This window comes from Momordica charantia, assembly GCF_013281855.1.
Source record: "Momordica charantia cultivar OHB3-1 chromosome 7 unlocalized genomic scaffold, Mcharantia_2.0 BLBB01000007.1, whole genome shotgun sequence".
In the NCBI taxonomy this organism is placed as follows: domain Eukaryota; kingdom Viridiplantae; phylum Streptophyta; class Magnoliopsida; order Cucurbitales; family Cucurbitaceae; genus Momordica; species Momordica charantia.
Genome location: NW_028275165.1, coordinates 15,743,455 through 15,765,465, shown reverse-complemented (window position 1 = coordinate 15,765,465; position 22,011 = coordinate 15,743,455). Strand labels below are relative to the sequence as shown.

Below are 22,011 nucleotides of genomic sequence, written 5' to 3'. Positions count from 1 at the left end.
ATTAAAATTTACCTATTATTAGCCCAAAGAATAAAAATGTATTAATAAAAAGGACATTATATTTCTCTAAACTAAATAAAGAATAAAGTCTCTCTTTCCTTTATTTTCAAGCTACTTACGATAAAAAGAATAAATGTACTATATTGAAAAATAAAGGTTTCTCTTTTCTTATTTAAGACGTCATTTGAAAAATAAATAAATAAATTACATTGAAAAATTGTATACAAGTTGAAAAATAACTCTCATTATATTCATTCAAACAAATTATAAACCATCTCGAATTTGATCATCCCTCCTACTTTAGTTTGAACAAAATCTCTAGAAAGAAATCAAGAAAGTAGAAGATTCCCAAAAAAAATCATTAGAACAAAGAAAAAAACCTCTCTAGCATTATCAACCAATGAAATTAATTAAATATAGTAATTTTCTTCACATTACACCCATCAAATAAGAGAGATCAAAATTATGAGAGGAGAAAAGAGGACAAATTAATTAAGGTGACAAAATCAATATTGTGGATGACAATTTTGGTATAGAAAATAAAATTTTGACAAGAATAATTATTACAAGAAGGGCAAAAAAAAAAACATTAAACCCATTTTAAATCAAAATAACATGAATTAAATGGCTATTAATAATTAAAAAGATTGATGAATATTACCACTTGACTCAACTGCCTTATCTCTCTCTCCCTCTTTTATAACTGACTTTCATCACAGTCGCCGTAACTTTATCATTCCCCCTCTGATTTGCTTCGGAAGGAAAAGACAATTAAATTCCTGACGAGCGCGTGTTCCCCAATCGCCCACTGCCTGGGCCCACCTTATAATTTATATATAATATAATATATTTATAATTAACCTCTTAAATTTACCGAACAACCAAACACGCGCTTAGCATTATGCTGCTTCGACTCCGTTACACCCGCCGTTACAGTTAACGACGGCGATTAACGGAGGCTCTTTTCTTTGCAACTTTCCCTCTTTGTCCCTGATACTTTCCACAATTCCCTCCAAGTCCCGCCGGTGGACGTTCACCTTCAGCCCGTACTTCATGAACAGCGTCAGCGACATTTTCTGCTCCACCTTGTGCCCCGCCGCCACCGTCAGCCGGTGCCGGAGCAGCACCGCCGCCGCGATCGACTTCATCTGCAGGTACGCCAAATCCTTCCCCAAACAGATCCTCGGCCCGGCATTGAACGACACGAATTTGTACGAATCCGGCGGAACGAACTTGTCACCGGCCGCCGACAGCCACCGCTCCGGCCGGAACTCGAGGCAGTCCTCTCCCCACGTGGACTTCATCCTCCCCGTTGAATAGATCGAGTACGTCACCGACGAGCCCGCCGGAACGAAGGTCCCGTCCGGCAGGACGTCGTCGGCGACGACGTGCTTGGAATCCTCCGGCACCGACGGGTACAGCCTTAGGGTTTCGGTGAGAGCGGCTTTCAGGTAAATCAAGCGGTCGATTTCCTCGAATCCCAACGGCTCGTCCAGCCATGATGAGATCTTGTAGCCACGTGTCATGATCAGAACGGTGCAGATCTCGCGGAGGATTTTATCCTCGACTAACGGGTTCTGCGTGACCAGCCAGAAGAACCAGCTCAGCGCGACGGATGACGTGTCGCGTCCAGCTAGGATGAAGTTGAGCGCCACGTGGCGGAGGAAGTCGTCCGAGTAGGATTCTTTCTTCTTCATGAAACGCGAGAGCAAATCGTCGTGTGGGGTCGAGTCCTTGGTCTGATTCAGCAACTCGAGCTTACGTGAATCGATCACACCGGATAAATACTCCTCGATATGGACCAGGCTCCGGCTCAAGCTGACCTCCATCCCAAGCCGAAGCCACTTCTTGAACTTCCAAAGCACCTCCGGCAAAATAAACCGCTGTAGAGAAGCCTCGGTGGCCCGGTCGAATGCTGTGGCGAACCCGTTTTCGGGGAATCCCGGCGCGCAAGTCATCGGGTCTTTCCCGAAAGCCAAGCCGCAAATGTTATCAAAAGTGAGCCGCAACAACACATCCTGAAGGTCAATGGCCTCGGAATTCAGCTCGGCTTGCTTGAGGATCGGGCAGAACCGGAGCTTAATGGCTCGGCTGACCCAGCGAGCCATGGCTTGGCGGAGGGTCCTAGTGGTAAATTCAAGCGCCGCCGTCTTCCTCTGGAAGAGCCACGTGTCGCCGTCGGAATTGAAGATGCCCTCGCCGAGCAATTCGTGAAAAACGGCCTGCCACGTGGGGCCCTTGGGGTAATTGTCGAATCGGGTCTTGAGAATGTGCTCCAGATTTCTCGGGTCGCACGTGACGGTCACGAGGCCTTGTTTTCTGGCGAAGAATGGGATTGCCCAGATGCAGGTCTGGTACGTGCCGCCGCACGCGCGGAGGTTGTCGGCGATCCAGTCGTGTAAACGGTCGCAGTTCTCGATCAGTCCCGGGAGGCTGCCGAGTAACGGCCACATTTGGGGACCCTTTAACGTCCGTGAAATGAACGTGAACCACAGCAGGTACGCCGTCACCGCCGTTACTATAACTAACGCCAAGCCCACGTCCATGGTAATACCCTATTTTCTGTTTGTTTCCTGATAAAATCGTGCCTTTTTCCGGGAAAAATGTAAAGATGAAAGAAAGAAGCTAACTTTTCCTTCTGGGTATCTCGAATTTTCCCGGAAAATCACTCCCCATGAAGTGCCCAAATGAACTACACCCAAAAGAATAAAAAAAACTAAAATAAAACCCTAGAGAGTGAGAGAGAGAAAATGGGGAAGAAAATTTGGAAGAGAAGAAATGTGAGAGTGGAGACACAAGAAAGGGATATTAGAAGTAGGTTTTATAGTTGAAATGGCATTGAAGAGCAATTACTACTAAGGCCAGCCAAGCCAGACTGGTTTTTTGTTTTTTTTTTTTACTGGGTTTTTTTTTTTGGTTGCAGATATTATACACCTAATTCTGCAGAAAGGGGGAGGAGGGTGTTAAATTGGGGCATTAAATGAAGAGGAATTTAATGGGTTTAGTTGAGGAACTAAGGGGAAGAATTAATACAAAATATATAATAAAATAAACACAACTTTTAATTTCTTCTCTCTATTTTTAATCATCCATCCAAAACCAAGGCCATGCAGATGGAGTTTTATTGCATGCATATGCTGCACTGGTTATATATAATATTAGAAAAATAAAAACTTTTTTTTTAAAAAAAAATGGGAATGTGAAGAGAAGAAAAAAAAAAGGAGAAAAAAGAGAGGAAGAATTGAATGGAAATGAGGTTGATCATGTGGGCTATAGGTTATGGTTGGTTGAGCCATAACCCACCAAACAAATCAACCATTTATATATACCCCTTTACTTTTACTACTCAAACTCTTTTATTTTATTTACATATGGACTTTCTTTTTCTTTTATTATTATTATTATTATTATTTTTTTGGTTTTAAGTTAATCCTTATAATGAAAACATTGCTTTACTTTGGGAAAAGTATTCAACGCTATGGTAATTTAGTTGGGGTGGAATTAGAATTTTTGATAGGGATGAGCGAAATTTTAAGTTCTAACTTTCTTTCTTATAAATAATTTTTTAATTCTCAAAATTTAATTAGAGATAGGATTTTAAATTTTAATTGTTTCCTATAACTTTCTTAGTCTTTAATGAACTAAGAAGGGGCAATATTATCCTGGCCAAAAATCTAGCATAATTGGAAAACAATATTACTAAAACAGTAGTTTTTTCCTCATATGGTGATAGGAGTGTATCGTCAACTTAGAACATAATTGGTTAAGACACTTATCTCTCCAACCAAAAGGTTGTGAGTTTGAATCTCGATCGTCACATATTATACTAAAAAAATATAGCAGTTTATTAATATATGGATTGAGATACTAAAATAGACGTGTCAAAAGTACAGACACCAAAAATAGATACTGTAAAAATATATAAATCAAAATAAACCAAAGTCGGAAGTACAACCACACTAAAATAGTATTTAAACTTAAAAATAAAGTAAACTCATTCAAATTTTCATTATAATTGCCACATAGTACTGTTCATAATACAGCCAAAAATATCATTACATGCACACCATAACTAAAACTTACTTTCCTTTGGCAATAATTTCATTTTTTAGTTTTCTATTTCAAAAATTTATGCATGTTTATGCCCAATTCTTTCATATATTTTCACCTTTTCTTAAAAACATTTAAATTTTAGCCAAAATTTCAATAACAAAAACAAATTTTTGAAAATTAATCTTTTTTAGTTTTCAAAATTTGGCTTAGAATTTAAAAGCAATTTCAGAATGGATAAGCAAAACAAAAAAAGATATATTAAGTATTGAAAGTAATGTTTACACACCCAAATTTTAATTAAAAAAAACGTCAAAGAACAAAATAGTTATCAAATGGAGCGTTATACTAATTTTAAGTCTAACGTGAATTGATGTAGCACTAAACAAGAAGATCGTGAATTCAAGCCTGTCCGATATCATTTATATTACCACATTGGTAAAATAATATAAAATTAAATAGTTCATGCAAGGGGGTTTGACTCTCTTCTTCTTCAACCAACTTTTTAAATGTTTTTATTGTTTTGGAGGATAAATCTGTGTGCTTGATGACTGAAGCATGGGGTGAAAGTCAAAAGGGAAATAAAAGCATTTTAAAAAGTCGTAAAATTATTGAAGTTTTTTGAATTAATAGTTTCTTTGTTTCGAGGCAAAGTGTTTAATTGTTATGAGAGCATAAAACTCAGACCACATCTTTCATTTTTCTTTTCTCTGCCCCTTCCACGTGTCTCATGCACTCAATTTCAAGGGATACTTATGTAAAATCAAATCCAATGTTGACCGTGTCTGCTTCAATTTCATGTAGTATAACAAGACTAACAAGAGTGGTCAAATCTCCTATCGTTCTGGTCTCTTAATTTGTTCGTTTAATCTTCTTTATGTTTAACCATTTTCTTATGTAGTAGGGAGAAATGATGAGTAGTTGGTTATCAATTTGAAGTATGCCAGAAAAATATTCGGGTTAAAGGAAAATGAGATTCAGGGGATAATTTTACAGGTCTAAGACTTGAAAGATATAGCTTCAGGGGTAGACTCGTTTCACAACTTGTTCATTGCATGCCATCAATTATGAGCTTAGTTCAACGGTAAATGGCACATGCCTCTAACCGAGAGGTTATGAGTTTGAATTTCTCACCCGACCCAACTCGGTTGTACTAAAAAAAACGAAGAAAAAATTTGTTCGTTGCATTCCGCCCCCTAATTTCTATTCAACCTTCATAGATATTGACCCAATCTTATCTTGTCTTTCTCTATTATATCTTGTAGGGGTGTTCATGGATTTGGTTGGGTTAAGGTGTACTTTCTATACTCGATCCAAATATTGGGGTTGTAAATTCATTCAACTCAAACAACTCATATTAAATAATAAACCTGATTCAACCCAACCATGAAATATTTGGATTGAGTTGGTTCTGGTTATTTAGGTCACCTATGCAAAATATTGTATAAAAAAATAAATAAATAAGTGATAATATCTTAAACATTTTATTTATATATTGTCTAACATTGAATCAAGATCCTTAAGTCGATATTTATTTATATGATGAAAAAGTACACTTCAAAAACCTTAAAAAGTTTATTTTAAAAGTTGTTGTAGAATAAATAACACATGGTTGAATGAAATAAAATTAAAATAGAAATAACTATATATATAATTTTTATGGTTAGTAAAATAAATAGTTTTAAAATTATTAATAGATTCAGGTTGGTTCAGTTCAACCCCAACTTATTCTAGGTGAATTATTGAACCAGCCCAACCTAACCCAAACAAGTTTATAACTCAATCCAAACGGTATGGATTTGGTTGGATTGATCGACCTTTTTCAAGTTTTCAAATTTTTTTATTTTTTGAGTGACAATAAAAACATTTTGGTATGTAGATCTAACCAAATTGGTTAAAAGACTATAATAAAACTTTTTAGATTGACCAAATTAATGCCAAGCTTATAAACTACCAAACTAAAATAAGGTATTTTGGACCAAATAGCTACATAAGTAAATGGTTACTGAACTTATTTATATTAAAATCATAAGTTTGTAGTAATTGGTAGCTTATTTTTGTCGGATTAAAAAAATTATTTATATGATGATTCAAAATTACGATGGATTTTAGATGATACATTAGCCTATCAATTAGATTGACTATACGTTTAAATCCTTAATTAAACTATAGTATATACAATACCAATCCAAAATCAGTTATTTATTTAGAGTTTATATGATATTGTTAGCCTGATTACATTTTAGTAAGATCATTTCTTCTATTTAATAGGTTGATTTGAATAGAAATAATAAGGATGGTTGGATAATGTTCTATTTTTTATTTCTGTTTCCAATTTTGGTTCTCATGTCTTAAGCATTTTCAAAATTTTGTATAGAAATTTTAGAAACAACCAAAACATGTTTCGTGTTTCCAATTTTAATTTATTCCAAAAAAAGTAAATAAAAATATAATTTTATCATCCCTCTCAAATTAACAAAAGGGATATTAAATTTCAATTTGAGATTGATTCGAGTAGAAAGATTAAGAAGTTAGATTGGTTTGATAGAGCAACAAAAAAGAAAAAGAATAATAATAATTAATGTATGTAGATGGGTTAGATAGATAACTTGCAACCCACCCACAAGAAAACCAATTAGATTTTTTCTCCAAAGTTTGGTTAATATTATTATAAATAATATGTTTAATAAATTGGAAATTCCATCATCATCATTCATTAATAAATATAGGGCTATCTTTGTATATTAAAAGATTGAAAGTCAAACACTTAATAAAAGTCAAACTTGTCAATTCAAATTTGGGACATTGTTCTTTAGTACACACAAGAGATATTGTCATTGCCCATTTTTGTTCTTTAGTACACACAAAAGTTAGAAACTCAATTTTTTACAAATGTCTGAAAATCTTCACTTTTAGATTTTCAGCATTTTTCTTGATCATATTGTCCTTTTTTTATTTTAATAATCCACATTTATTGTTTTTATTTTCCATATATATGTTTTTCAATGAACGCAGAACTCATTTTATATTTCATATTTCTAGCGTATATTTTTTCTTCAGCATCTTTTTTATTTTAATAGTATGATAAACTTACACTCCTCTAAAAAATTATATAATGTATACTTCTTAATTGATATATGTTAAAATATTAAATTATGTAATATATTTCAACGACTATTATTAAATCTATTTTTCATTTTAATCCTCTAATATACAGTAGGATAAACATATACTTCTCCAGAACGTTATATAATATATATTTTTTATTTTATATACTAAACTTGAAGGTTATATAATATATACTTTTGTGTCTAGCTTACAATATGATAATATATTATCAGTATGTTATATAATATATACTTACATATATATTTTTTCTCCTTGGTGACACATTTGAAAAGAAAAAGAAAATCCTTAGACACCTCACTCTATTCTTCCTTTCACCAAGCTGCCGCCCCTGTCTCTGCTTCTTCTTCAAGTCACCCCCTTAGTTGTCTTCTCCGCCAACAAGCAACAACTCAGCAACTCAGCAGTGACCTCCTCTACAAACCGTGTGCTACGGCTCGAATCCGTACTCAGCAGTCATGGTGTCACCGACGTTGTTCTCACTGGAAGAAAGAGCGACGGAAGCTGCCTTTAGTGAGAGATAAAGAGAGATTAGGGTTTGATGGAGTGAAGAAGAGAGAGAAAAAGGTATGTGGGTTTTGAGAGAGGAAGAGAGAAGGTTTCTTGAATTTGGGATAAAAATCGAGGTGGCTAGGAAGGGTTCTGTTGAAGGAGAAATTTCGGCTAACCGCTAAATGCCACGTCACACAATTAAAATTATATTTAGGAGCAATCACAAATTTACACATGTCCTAAATTAATTTTTAAATCAACAAATCAAATTGTGCCACGTGTCTAGCTCTCTTATGGTGGTCCGATGAAACCAACTAATTGGATCAAAACCCATGAAGAGACTGGGCCCAACCCAAGCCCATTAAACTCATGACCCATCTAAGACCCACCAAAACTCTATAAATAGAGGGGTCACCTCTTATTTTGGAGGGAAAGAAGAAGCCAGAAAGAGGGGAAGGAAGGATTCGAGAAGAGATCCAGAAGAATTGGAGATTCAAAGACATCAAAATGTTCTGAGTCGTTTATAATTATAGCGGAGCATCCCAAACCAACAAGACTCGAAGAACTAAAGACTTGAAGACGACGAGACTTCAAGAATACTGAATCTTCTCTTCGCCAAGCAACAAAACGTGAAGCCGAAGACTCCATCAAGTTACAAAATTCTTCATCAAGCAACCAACCGAAGAACTTCATCAAGCTTCAAAGTCAAAGAACTTCTCAAACTCCAAGCCGAATAACTTCAGAAGCTGCAAAGTCGAAGAACTTCAACAAGCTACAAAGCTGAAGCACTTCACAAGCTGTAAAGTCGAAGAACTTCAACAACTTGCAAAGTCGAAGCATTTCAAAAGCTGCAAAGCCGAAGAACTTCACGAGCTCAAAGCTGAAGACTTCAAAGATTCTTCAATAAGCTCGAAGCCGAAGACTCCACAAAATCTTCATCAAGCTACAAGCCAAAGAATTTCATCAACAAGTTAAAGTCTTCAACAAGCTCAAAGCCGGAGATTTCAAACATCCTTCGACAAGCAAGAAGTTGAAGGCATCAACCATTGATTCAAGAACAAGCTCGCGAGCACTTGAATTAAAGTTTACATTTGAGAGAATTAATGAAAGGATTATACATTAGAGATTGTAACACCCACATACATAAATACAAATACAAGTTCATAAATTCGAGTTTTCTCTTCGTGAGTCAGTTTTTGCTCTAGTGAGTCAGTTTTAACCTTGGACGTTTTATTTTCGTCCATTTAAACTCTATTAGTTTCCATTTTTAAAAAGGATTTGCGACTAGAAATGGGTGTTCTCTTATTTGCTGATATTGATTATTCCAATTGTGTGTTGAATGCTTTTAATTAGTTGGATAATTATCTCAAGCATAGCTCAGCGATGATTGACATATATCTCCAACAACACGGTTGTGAGTTCCGTCTCCTACTCTATATTGTACTAAAAAAATAATAGTGAGATAATTTTGTGTGTGTCGTTCTTTTTTATCTACTTGATATTACGGCTAAGTTAAGAGTATTTTCATGTTTTGGTTTTAGGTGTTTTTTGCTTAGTCGAATATTCTATGATTTATTTGTTGGCATAGACTTTTGTAATTGTAATTAAGTTTTAAAAAGGCCTCAAATTCCAGTATTTATTCATATTCAGTTTGATTCGATGATATTGAAAATTTAAGGTTCAATTTGATGATATTGAAAATTTAAGGTTCAAAACATCGCGACGTGCCTATATTTCATGATCATATATAGTAACCACCTCGACTTAAACTACAACACGACTTTTCACCCCACCAATATGGACAACCTTTTTCGCTCATGTTAGAGTATTTATACTCAATAACGTGCCATTTAATACTCTTCTCAATTCCCAACTCTACCTCCATGAATCGCTATTTATTTTAGGGTGTGTTTAACGGGTCATTGGTTTTATCAAAATTACTTCTATTACAAGCACTTCAATGAAAAATGCTTAACAATGTTAAACCGAGCATAGCTCAAGTGGTTAAGACACTTAAAAAATACTTAATAATATATCACTTTATTGTTTCGTTCTAATATTTTAAAAATATTAGTTTACCTGATTAGGAAGATTTTTTTTTTTTGGGACGACAAACATTTACCAAACAAATATTTTTAGACTGCACAAATAAACAACAAAATGTACTAAAATGAAAGTAATTAAATTTTAAAAATAAATAAGCGAGAGAAATTGTGTAGAAACAAATGTGCGAGAAGAGAGTGATTAATAAGAGAAAAGCTAGTGAAATTAGAAATTTGTACATCAAGAAATTTGTGAGAAAAATTGTGCATTAGTTTATAAAAATAGAGTTTAGTTGATAAATAATATGTATATGGAGTATGAAATTAAATAGGGGTAGTTGTAAATATGACAAAAATATTTAGTAAAGTTAGCAAAAAATAACCACATCTCGTTTTTTTCAAATATAGCACTTAACAACAAAATGGAGGTTCAATTTTAGAATGAACAACTTTCACATGAACCGCAACTCCACCAAGTAATGATCCCTTGCGTATGTACGGGTATGGGGACAGTGCACATATCCCAAGTATAGGGGCATAAAGGCCAAAGGGTCGCCGACTTCTGGGTTTTAAAAAAATGATAACTTTACCAAAATGATATACATTTGTAATAAATCTATAATATATTTATAATATATATGACTATTGATATATGTATGTGATATATGTCTGATATACTTGCAATATACATGTGATACACATCTGATATATACTATTGATATGAGTGTCTGATATACTATTGATATAAGTATCTAGTATACTGCTAATATAAGTGAAATTTTATGCTATATTTGAAAATTTTAAAAAATAGGTAACATATTTTGAAATACGTAAAAGATTTTTGCTAACCACTGCAATTTCGTTATTAAATATTTTTCGACATGTCGATATTTCTATCAACGTTTCCATGGATTTGATATCGACGTGAGGGGGTAAATCTACATTTTCCTAATATTACAAAAAATGGACAAAATATGAAAAATATCAACTAAATCTACTCATTTCTAACTTATTTAGAAAGAATGAAATTCTTATTTGTTAATTTAGCTATTTTTTACAATTTTTTTTTATAATTTATCTAGAAATATCTGTCAACATCAACATTTTATTGATCAATTTCTATGAAAATTGAGACATCAACATGATTTTTTTTAGTACAACATGAGGGAGTGGAGCATCGAACTTGCAACCTCTTAGTTGGAGATATATGATAATTACCACAAAATATGTTCGCTTTAGCACATTTCCATGAAATTGAGACTTCAACATCTCTATCAATATCGGCATTTAAAACTTTGGTATATATAGAGAGATGAGTTAGCGAGAGAAGTTGCGCGTAGGATGGTACGGGAAGAATGCATGTGAATTGAGAGATTGAAAATAAAGTGTTTAAGCCAAAAGCGTTTGGTAAAGCACTTTGGAGTGTTTTGGCTTTCTTTGAAAAGTGTTATAACTTATTTCAAAAGTGCATTTGAATTATAGCTAAATATAAACTCTGAATTAAATTTTTTTTAGACCCTCTAAAAATATTTTTGTCATTGTTAAGATTACTTTCAAACCCATATCTATTTTGTCCCTCGGTATGCTAAATTATCATTTAGTTAATAGTGTTAAAGAGTAATAAAATCGTAGTCTAAATAAATCTCGTTTAAATTTTAATTAAGGACTAAATAGACATCCAACTAAATTATATACCACTATAGTTAATCATAAAAATCAATATACATTTTTTTAAGTTCAAGACGAAGCCTGCCACATCCTATGACGAGTTGGTCTAATCAAGAGATGTCCTGCCAAATAGATAAATGAGATTAATAATAATAATAATCATCATCATCATCATCATGGTTCTAAATATCCGACACGTCGACATTTCTATCGACATATTCATGCTTTCATAGGTTCGACATCGACATGAAGGATAAATCGATATTTCCATCATAGTACAAGAAAGTCGACTAATATATACATAATATGAATATTAATTATTTTTAATTAGTTTAGAAATATGAAATTGTGTACTTTTTAATTTAAATATATTTTTTACAATTTTTTAATTTTTCTAACTTCTATAGAAATATCCATCGACATCGACATCGACATTTTATTGATATTTCCATTGATAATTCTATGAAATTGAGACGTCGATATTTCCATTGACGTCGACATTTAAAACCTTGATAATAATAATAGTAGGGTCTTCCGTTGCTCCAAGATTTAAGAACACTGTACTTCTGAGTCCTAATAGCAAATAAATGTGTTTTTTTCTTATTTATTAATTTACAATATGTCATCAATATCTCTTATTTTTTCTTTTCCTCTTTTTCTGTCTCCTTATCATGTCTCATCTCTCTTCTGTAATGCTTCACCTTCATTTGTTTTTTCTCTAATTGTATTTTTTAATTCAAATTTATTTTATCTTTTTTACTCTACTTTTCAATACCGTTGTTTCAAAAAGAATATTTTTTCATTGTTACACAAAAAATTCTTATACTTTTCTCCTTGCAACATTCCAAACTTGATATTTTTTTCACAGTACAAAGATACATACACATTAAAAAGTTGAGCTAAAAAAGAAAAAAAAGATATTTTTTTCTCATGTTTTTTAAATGCAAAAAATACTTTAAATTTAAAAAAACAAAAAGACAAAAAGATAAATGAATAAGAGAGGTACTTGTGATTTTATGAAATCTATACTGGATTATGGGAGAAACTTTATCTCCCTATTTTCTCCTTTAATTTTAAATTTTTATTTTATTATTTTGATGACAATTTTGTCATTTCACCCTCTTTCTCTCAAATTCATTCACTTCCCTCCCTCCACATTCCCTCAAATTCCACTCATTCTCCCTCACCAATTCATTCACTTCCCTCCCTCCATATTCCCTCAAATTCCACTCATTCTCCCTCCCCTCTCTCACCGCGCCACCCTCCAATTTTCTTTTTTTTCCTTATCTTTTTAATACCTTTATTTAAGTTAAAATAAACTAGGAAAAAAGTGAGTAAAAAATGGTAAAAGTTTAAATAAAATTGTTGGCAGTTTATTCCTAAAAATTAATTATAAAATTAATGACTTTATCTTTAATTATGTAACTAATAATGGAATTTCAAAAGTTATAATGTTTTAATGGTTAAATAATTGTGTTTAGAAAAAAAAATACAAAAAATTTGAATAAAATTATTGTCAATTTATTCCTAAAAATTAATTATAAAATTAATGACTTAATTTTTAATTATATAATTGATAATAGAATTTCAAAAGTTATAATGTTTAAGGGTTAAATAATTATGTTTAGAAAAATAAAAATATAAAATATATTAAAATGAATAATTAGATGCATTCATAAATTGAAATGAATTGATAAAAAAAATTAAATGATAAAAATGTGAAAACTTGAATTTAAAAATGTTGTCAATTTCTTTTTTAAAAGGATTAAATTTATAACTATTGAAAATAGATTAAAAACATCCCATCTTTTGTAAAATATATTTGGACAATTTTATTTCTCTATAAAATTTTAAATTTAAAAAATGTGTTCGTCATAATTAATTATCAATAATTATTAAATTATATTAATTTAATTTAAATCATAAAATTAATATGAAACATTTTTGTTTTAACCCAAATTAATTGAATAATTATAACCTCTAATTATATTTAATTTTTTTAATATCAAAAGTTTTTGAATTTCTAGATGCAACTCTTTCATTTTCTACCACTATCAAATGACTTTTCACTCCTTCTGTATAATGATTGAGCTATATATATTTTTTTGTTTCTTTACTCTTCTTTCTCTCTAAATTTTTTTTTTGGTAAAATCTCTCTTTTTCACTCTCAAAATATTTTCAATAATAATTTTCTAACTTTTTTTCTTTCATTCTCGCAGTTTCCTTTAATATTATCAACATTTTCACTTTGAACCTAATTTTTGCTATCAACAATGGCTTCATTGTCGTCACAATGATCAATTACTACTACAATTTGACTAAGTTGTGATATATATAGAACTACAAAATATTAAAAAAAAATAGATAAAAAAATTGAGATATGAGATATTGAGATTTATTAGACCGTATGGTGCTCAAGAGGAAGATTCATGAGCGAATTTTGTTCCTTCCACTAAGCCAAGACATACTAAAACTAGACTCGACTAACAAATCAATCCTTATTTGATTAAAATATTCACTTAATTTCTCATCATGGTGGAATAAAAACATATTAAACTTGACATTCAGTAGAGAAAAATAAAATGATCAATGGTCAAGATTTAAGTTAGGATTTTTTTTTTCAATACAAACAATGAAATAGAGACCATCCTCTTTTTTTTTTTAATATCTGTAAGCATCGGAACAACAGTCTGACCCTACAACATTTAGTGTTGAAAAACACATAAAAATTATTAATTCCTAAGATAGTGACCATCATAAAATTTGAACTCAGAGACAATCCTATCCTACTTTAGACGTGAAAGAATACTCCAACAGACATGCCAGCAGAATCAAATAGACAAAATTGATATTAAAAAATTGACATTCTACTACCCACACTACAATATTAAATTCAACTTTTAAACTTTGGACTAAATAATTAAAAACCATTATTTTTCTCCCATACACAAAATAACTCTTGGTACTCCCTCAATTATTTTTGATGGGTATTGTTTGTTTTTTGTTTTTTTTTTTTTTTTCCTCCCAATCAGAGAAGAAAAATTAACCTGAGTGTCAAATCAATGTCATTAATTGCATTTCACATAGCTTCAGCAGTAACAAAATAAAGTATTTCACAATATACTTCAATACAAAATGGGTAAAGGAAGTAATGCATTAAATGAAACAGCATCAACTTTTGTCAAAAGAAGAAGAAAAAAAAAAGCGTCAAAATTAGTTGATAAAAAAACTCCACATTAATTTAGATGAAGAATTAGATACTTGAAGAAAAGTCAAAACTTATGCAAACTTCTAGAAATTTGAAAGAGAAAAATTAGAAAATTTCCTCTCTTATATGGCGTAGTTCTCCCTCTAAATTTCTCCCGAGTCATTAAGCATATTGCCATTACGTTTATCATCAACCAACAACATAAAAATTATAACTCAAAAATATTAATAGAAACTGTTTAAACCATCGAGACTAAATTGAAAAAATACCCAAACATAGTAGTAAAATATATATGGTTTAAATAATAGTTCGTGTACTTTCGACTTTGGATCATTTTTAACTCTTGTGCTTTCAAAATATTTATTTTGATTTCTATACTTTTAATTTCTGTTCATTTTAGTCACTATACTTTCGAAATACTCGTTTTAATCCTTTTATTTTTAAAAAGTGACTATTTTAGTTTATTTTCATATTTATCTCATTTATTTCGATCAAAATTTTATCACAACACTTTACTCACTAAATTTTAGTAAATTTTTTAAAACGTTGTCATAAATTTTTACTAAACGATTTCCATTGTGTACAAAATTTGAGTTAAAACTTTGCAAATATAGACCAAAATTGTCACTTTTTAACGGTACAGAAACCAAAACGAACATTTCGAAAGTATAGGGACTAAAATAAACAAAAGTTGAAAGTACATGAACTAAAATAGACATGTTGAAAATATAGGGACTAAAATGAACCAAGATAAAAGTTTAGTGACCAAAATAGTATTCAAACCGATATATATTTAGCCAAAAAGAAAAGAGAAAACAAAGTTACAAGGAGAGTACCTTAGAACTTTAGGAAGATGGCCCAAAAAGGGGGCAGCAGTTTTGAGCCAACTGATAATTAAAGTACATATCTACTTTGTTGCAGAGTAGGTGAAAGTCTCATCTTTCTTCCCATCCTATTTAATATATTCTCAACCACTGCCGACGGTTCTGAGAGAAATAGAATAAGGGGGTGACCTAAGACACTGCTAAAATAATCCACAGTTTCTTCTCTTTTCTCATCTCTGGCTGTTCTGGTTTTGAAGCCATCCTCCAACAGCTGCTAACAAACCATCATCAATAGTTTTTCCTGCAATGGAAAGTTGTTTCTATATGAATTTCAACACATGATTTTATGATCTAAAGCTACGAGACAGAACATTAATTCATGCCACCTGCTGTTTTTTAAGCTGTCAGGAACACCCCCCCCCCCCCCCCCCCCCCCACTCTCTTTACTCTTTCTACTTTGAACCAATATTTATATCATTTGCACTAAAAGGAAGTTGCTGAAAAGTACTGTAATTTTTCTTCTCTCAAGCTCATCATTGAGCCGCTGCAGTGCCATCAAGTTCAGCTGACCGTGTCGTGTTGTAGAAAATTCGTTTTGACGGTACAATCTGTGAAAGCAAGGATAATGTTACCCATGATCAAAGGAATGGAGAAGCAGAGTTATGGATGATGAGAAAGTATGATATTGGAAGCAGACTTATCGGGATTACACATTAAAGTTCCATCAATAATACACTAGATAACATTTATTGTAATTTGTACAATTCTAAAGAAAGGTGAAAATGGGCAGATTTCGTTTATCAATAAAAAAAATTAGAGAACACGCAAGCAACACAACAACCATGGTGTGTTTAGGTACCAAATTAAATTACTCAGCATCAATAGCACAACTGTAAAAATTGACAGGCAAGCTAAATTCAGTGACTGCACAAGAATGGAATGTCCTACTTGACTACGAATTTCGTTTTCCTTTTCATTTTTACTAGAAGTTGACTAGCCAATGGACTAAAATGTCTCTATGACATCTTATTGCCGGTGACTTTCAAGTTGCTCCAACCCCTGAATGGGGAAATCATGCCTTAGTATAAAAACTTCAAAGTAAGACTTGTATAATAACGCTACACAACCATACCTCTCGTGGAACCAGAGAATCTAGATTCCTTTTGGCATGTTAGGATACATTTCCTTGTCACATGTTATCTTCTGTACATGTACTTGGATAGGGGAAACTTAATACTCCTTGCTACCTGTTGATAAGGATACACAGAGATTACATACAAATAAATAATACTCAAAACCAATTAGATTCTGCAAGGTTATACAACAGAAAAAAATAAAAAATAAAAATTGGCATCATCAGAAAACATTACCTTTAAAGCCATATCTTCAGATACTGTAGATCGATATCGAGTTGAACCTTCTAGCGGGCAGCTTCCTCCTTTGACCACAAAATTTGCGTTGCAGAGGCTGGAAAGTTGCAGGAGAACATCAGACATGAGTTCGCTGTCCTCATTTTGGCTTTCCATTACAACATTTCCTTGCTCATCCTCAAGTGAGGTTTCTGCCACAGACGTAATGCACTGAAATATTGCAAGCAACCTCTCCAATGGAAAAGTTCCAGGTCCTTTCATAAGCAACTCCTGTTCTGAAATCTCCTTCTGCTCGATCGATTTTTCTGATGGCCTAAAGCATTTCAATAAATGGCTATTTTAAATGAACTAGAAGGATTAAAAAAGCAAAGGAGCCAGAAGCTTGAAGAAATTCCTGTTAAACAACTGCATGTGTAATGATGAACCAGATTCTGAAAGAACATTAACATGTCATATAATAAATCTAACTGAATAATATTTACGCATAAAAGTGAAAAAGCCATAAAAAGATTGACATAAGTGGCTTATTAATTATAATCTTATTGATATACTAAGATGATTTTTTTAGTTTTACCAACTGTCATATGTTGTACATAATCGAGTTCTGAACATTATGTCTTCCATTACCAACTAGTATCTATATATTAAATAAAAAGTTGTCCCTAATGTTATGATACAACATCGTCCTTGTCCTACATATTTTTCTAGAAATTTTATTATTTTCTTAGACTTTTAAGAACTATCTTTGATTGAGTCAGCAGCTGACATCGCGAGTTAGAAATTAGAATCCTGCTTAGGAGGAAAGCATCTGGATGCAGAAATTTTGTCCCCAGTAAACTAAAGTCCATTCAAAATTGAAATTCTGACATCTTTTCTAGTTACTAATCCAATTTCGTCGCTGGAAAATTCACCAATAATCATCACCCGAAGAGTAACAATAAATAAATAATATCATGCATGATTTATCTCTTTTTTAATAGTACATAGCATAATGAAACTCATGGGACTAAAAAAGTTGAAATATTACCTCTTCTTCCTTTTTCGACTACTAGAGCCCCCAGTTGAATCAAACAGTGATGCATCAAGTGTAGCTGGATTTCTTGAAGCAAGGAATGCTGAAAGAAGGAGATATTTTGCAGAAGTAGACATGTGAAAGTCCAAGTCCTCAGAAGAGCCAAACCCATCAAACTTCTTACTGCCACCTTTTCTCTTTGGTTCCTTGAAATTATTAACTACAGAAGGCTGAGATGAAATTTTAAATATCTGATTCAAAGCAGGAGCGATATGTGGCTGAAAACGACTGAACCGTGCCCTCTTATTGGACTCATTTGGAACATTGTTCAGATCACTTAAAGCTTCACAGTATGTTTTATACAACGATGAAAAGGCTATGGACAGTTCATTCACTTGTCTAGTAATTCTACAGAATGGCCCCAATACAACACTGTTCACAAGAGACAAAAGCATTTTTAATGAATAAATCAAACAATTCAAACATGGTCATAAAGAAAGGGAGAAAAGGCATCTTACTTCAGGAAGGAAGAATACATCTCTTGATTAGTTTGATTCCTCATAAAAATTTGACGAAGATCATCTTCTGTGTACTCAGAGAAATAAACAGGGATGGGTTCCAAGTAACCCATATTTGAATAGTATGTGTCAGGGGAAGTATTACTGATGAAGAGAAATCCAACTTCACTCATGTTCAAGACCTCATGGAGATTAAACAGAAAAGGCAATACGCTTGAACTCTTGTCCCACTCTCTAACAAGCTCCAGATTGTCAAAAATCAGGTAGACCATATTACCATGCCCTTGTCCTGTCAACTTCTTGGTGCTTGACTTTCCTGGGTTCCCCTGTAGAGTTTTTACAACTTTAATTAAGGCTTCCCGAAGTAAGTTAACAAACTCTGGCGGCTTTTCACAGCGCTTTGCACTCAAATAACTATTGTCTGCATCTTTATGATGAAGTAATAACTGATTCAAGATAGACTCAAATAGGGTCCGCAAATTATAACAAGTACGACAGCTTGAATAGACAAAAGGACGGTTAAGACAACGGAATATCTGAAGAATAGCACTGGTTTTTCCAGAAGATGGGCCGCCATAAACAAAGAGGGGAAGCATGGGAGAATTCAGGGGGCCCAAAAGGTCAAGAAGTTCGAGAATTTGAGTACGACGTCCAGGAAAACTAGAAAAGAGATCTTCCTTACTAATGGAATCTTCTCCAAAAACAAGATCATTAAAAGTTGGAATGTGTGGATCACATATCTTCTTTGTTTCACCAGAATCCTTTAAGACAGCAGCTGAAGTGGACCGCGTTGTCCTTCTGTTAGCTTTTGGGCTTCCTTCTATAGACATTCCTCAAAAACCCGATAACAGCTGCGAGAATTCTGAAATTTTGAGAAGAAAGTTGAGTACAATCTTTATCAATATACTAGTTTCCCAAACATTTCCCAAACACATTTATAACACCAATGACTATCATTCAGTATTTCATTCTCTCTCTCTTTCTGGCTTGATATGTTCTGTTAGAGCTAGTTATGTTGTACCCTGTAACTAATACTCCATTACATTGAGGATTAGTTAACGTGGAGAACAATTTTCTAGGGCATAAGAGTATCTCCAATGTCTTCATCCATAACCGCTTAAAGCAATACAATTTCCTCTCTAATAAGTAGATTGTGAGTTGGTAAGCCAGATTGTCAAAGTCAAACTCAATGACGAACTCTCAAGCATAGAAAAAAAAGAGGTCATAACCTCAAAAATTCTTAAGACAATTTGGACCATGACAAAGCTACAAAAACAATATAATCCACAAATTAGAAAATTCTCACTCATTTTTTAAGAAAACTTTGTCCTTTGAATCTTATCACTAGAGAGCTCTTTAAGGTCCCAAGAAGAGTTGTCAACCCAGTGTAGAGTCACCTATCCTTGTAAAATTTATAGAGTAATATTGCGAAGTATATCTATTAGGACTATCTAAGCCAGAATTTCTGGGTCACTAAGGTTTCTTCAACTTTGGAGATCTAGAGAGGTCAACTTCCAAAATTTGATTGGTATTTGGAGGTGCACACACTCTAGGAAATCTAGAAAAGAAAAGTTCAGTGCCCCACCATTGTCCTCCTAAAACTCAATCTTCTTGCCGTTACCAACCTTGTAGGTCACTCTAAGTGCTAAAAGGTCTTTTGTTTCGTTGATGAGTGTTTCAAAGGCATCTAGCACCTAAGGCTCATGAGGTGAAAGTTAAACCACCATTTTTCCCTAGAGACTCCAAACTTAGCAGTAACAACCTTCATCCAAAGAGCATCTTTTTCATAGGTGAATCTCCAAAGCGATTTAGATAGAAGAGATGACTTTTAAGGCATAAGTCGCCAATAGTTAGGCCTCCACCAGGAGACTAACCTAGTTCAACTAACCAAATGAGAAACACAAATGCCTTCCCAATAGAAATATACCATTAGCTTTTTAATAATAAGAGCCACTTCTTCTATGCTAAAAAAGGTAGACATAAAACATGTAGGGAGATTATCCAGAGAGGTCTGAATAAAGTCAACCTACTACCTTTACTTTACAGAGAAATAGACTTTTTCCAACTTTGGAGCTTACTCTGAATCTTCTCTAAGATTGAGGTCTAGAATCTTTCAGTCCTTGGGTTGCCATTAAGGGAAAGACCAAGGTAAGTGGTTGGCCAAGTTCAAACCATACAACTGGCAAAGGAAGCTAATTCCTTGACTTCTGCCACACTGCAATTAACGCCTCCTACCACTTGTTACATTCAATCCAGAACATAATTCGTAATAATTTTGAAGAGATTGAGGAACTTGGCCTTAATTATGAAAGTAAATAGGCCTGGTCAGGAGATGGTTAGTGCAAGGTTTGGTTAACTTTGGGCTCCCGAGGAGAGTCCAGTTGTCAAGAACTTGGAGTCTCTTGGTCATAATCGTTTAGAGTTCTCAAGTTTGAACCTTCCGGTGAGCTTCTGGTACAAGGAGCAAAGCTTCAATTCTCGGTTTTTTTATCAAAAAAAAAAAAAGGTACGCGTAACTTCAGTTGTAGAAAGAATGAAAAAAAAATTAAAAAAAAAAAAGACCATGATCTTCGGTTGCAATTTTAGGCTCATAATACTGCACATCATAGAATTTAAGCCCAGTATTAATCCAAGATCTTTATAATTAAACCCCATCTCCAGATTCTTCCTTGTTCAACTATAACTGAAAACAAAAGGTTAACTTAAATAGTCACAAGAACTCACTGCATACTAAACCACCATATCAATCACAGTTTAGAAAACTACGAAACAATGAACATAAGATGATTGAAATCAAACAAATCGAACGGCAGAGACAAAAAATTACAAACAGGGGAAAATCGAGAGAGCATAAAACCGAAGAAACACAAATTTCAAAAGTTCCATCTTACCAGTTCGAGAAGTAGAAAGGCGAGAGGGCCGCTTGAATATGGGAGGAGAGGGAAAGTGGAGGGGAGAGAGGCAATATATATTTTTCTAATTTTGAGAAATTAGATTTTTCTTTCTTCGTTTTTCTTTTTTCCTTTTTTTTTAACAGCGCGTGGGAGAATTCGAATCTAAATAATAATAAAAAAAATAATAATAATAATCTATACGGTATATAAATGGGGTTATGGATGATAATGTCTGCCTCTCCATTTTGCCCCCAACTTTTGAATATATACCTTTTTTACCCTTCAAATTTCTAAGAGACGACTGTTCGAGTTAAGGTGTCTGTTGAGATAACAAATCCAAAAAGTTGTGATCATTCGATGAAACAATGAATTTAATCCAAAAGAGTTGTAACTGTTCGAGTGAAAAGGTGTGTTTGAGAGAAGTTAATCGAATGAAAATTACAACTATTTGATTAAGCGATGCATCTATCCACGTATAAGTGTCATAGCAGATAATCTATCAAATGAAAGATTATTTCTTTTTCTTTTATGACCTAAAACTCATTTCCAAAATATTAATGAAGATTTTTCTTATCTTTATGAGTGAAAATTGAACCATGTCAAAAGAATATTTGAGATTCTAGAAACATATTTAATCGATTAAGAGGTATAGTAACAAAATCATGTATTCGTATTATCTTCAACTTTTATTTCTTTTAGTTTATTTTAATATTTTTATGTGCATTGCTTTTAAGTTATATATTAATGATACCTTCGTGTTTTTATATTTAGTCAAGGTTCTTTTCACGTTTTAAAATATATTCATGT

The 22,011-nt window shown here is 32.9% G+C and overlaps 2 protein-coding genes across 4 annotated transcripts; both read right to left on the bottom strand.

Moving 5' to 3' along the window:
• Nucleotides 1-512: 512 nt before the first annotated feature.
• Nucleotides 513-2,807, bottom strand: CYP86A8 (cytochrome P450, family 86, subfamily A, polypeptide 8). The gene has a single exon (XM_088126805.1). The coding sequence runs from the start codon at nucleotides 2,544-2,546 to the stop codon at nucleotides 900-902; it is 1,647 nt and encodes a 548-aa protein (XP_087982931.1). The 5' UTR covers nucleotides 2,547-2,807; the 3' UTR covers nucleotides 513-899.
• Nucleotides 2,808-11,387: 8,580 nt separating this feature from the next.
• ORC5 (origin recognition complex protein 5) lies at nucleotides 11,388-21,318 on the bottom strand. 3 transcript variants are annotated; one of them, XM_022302009.2, is made up of 8 exons: nucleotides 21,202-21,318; nucleotides 18,311-19,172; nucleotides 17,808-18,224; nucleotides 16,781-17,093; nucleotides 16,543-16,657; nucleotides 15,919-16,018; nucleotides 15,423-15,711; nucleotides 11,388-11,500 (listed from the first exon to the last, which is right to left on the bottom strand). In XM_022302009.2, exons 2-5 carry the CDS (start codon nucleotides 19,138-19,140, stop codon nucleotides 16,607-16,609), a joined length of 1,611 nt encoding a protein of 536 aa, XP_022157701.1. In that variant the 5' UTR covers nucleotides 19,141-19,172; nucleotides 21,202-21,318; the 3' UTR covers nucleotides 11,388-11,500; nucleotides 15,423-15,711; nucleotides 15,919-16,018; nucleotides 16,543-16,606. The 3 variants fall into 3 exon arrangements, with proteins under 3 accessions (XP_022157701.1, XP_022157700.1, XP_087982843.1); XM_022302008.2 differs by lacking the exon at nucleotides 11,388-11,500 and having other exon boundaries at nucleotides 15,358-15,711; XM_088126717.1 differs by lacking the exon at nucleotides 11,388-11,500 and having other exon boundaries at nucleotides 15,358-15,711; nucleotides 18,311-19,161; nucleotides 21,202-21,220.
• Between the last annotated feature and the right edge of the window lie 693 nt (nucleotides 21,319-22,011).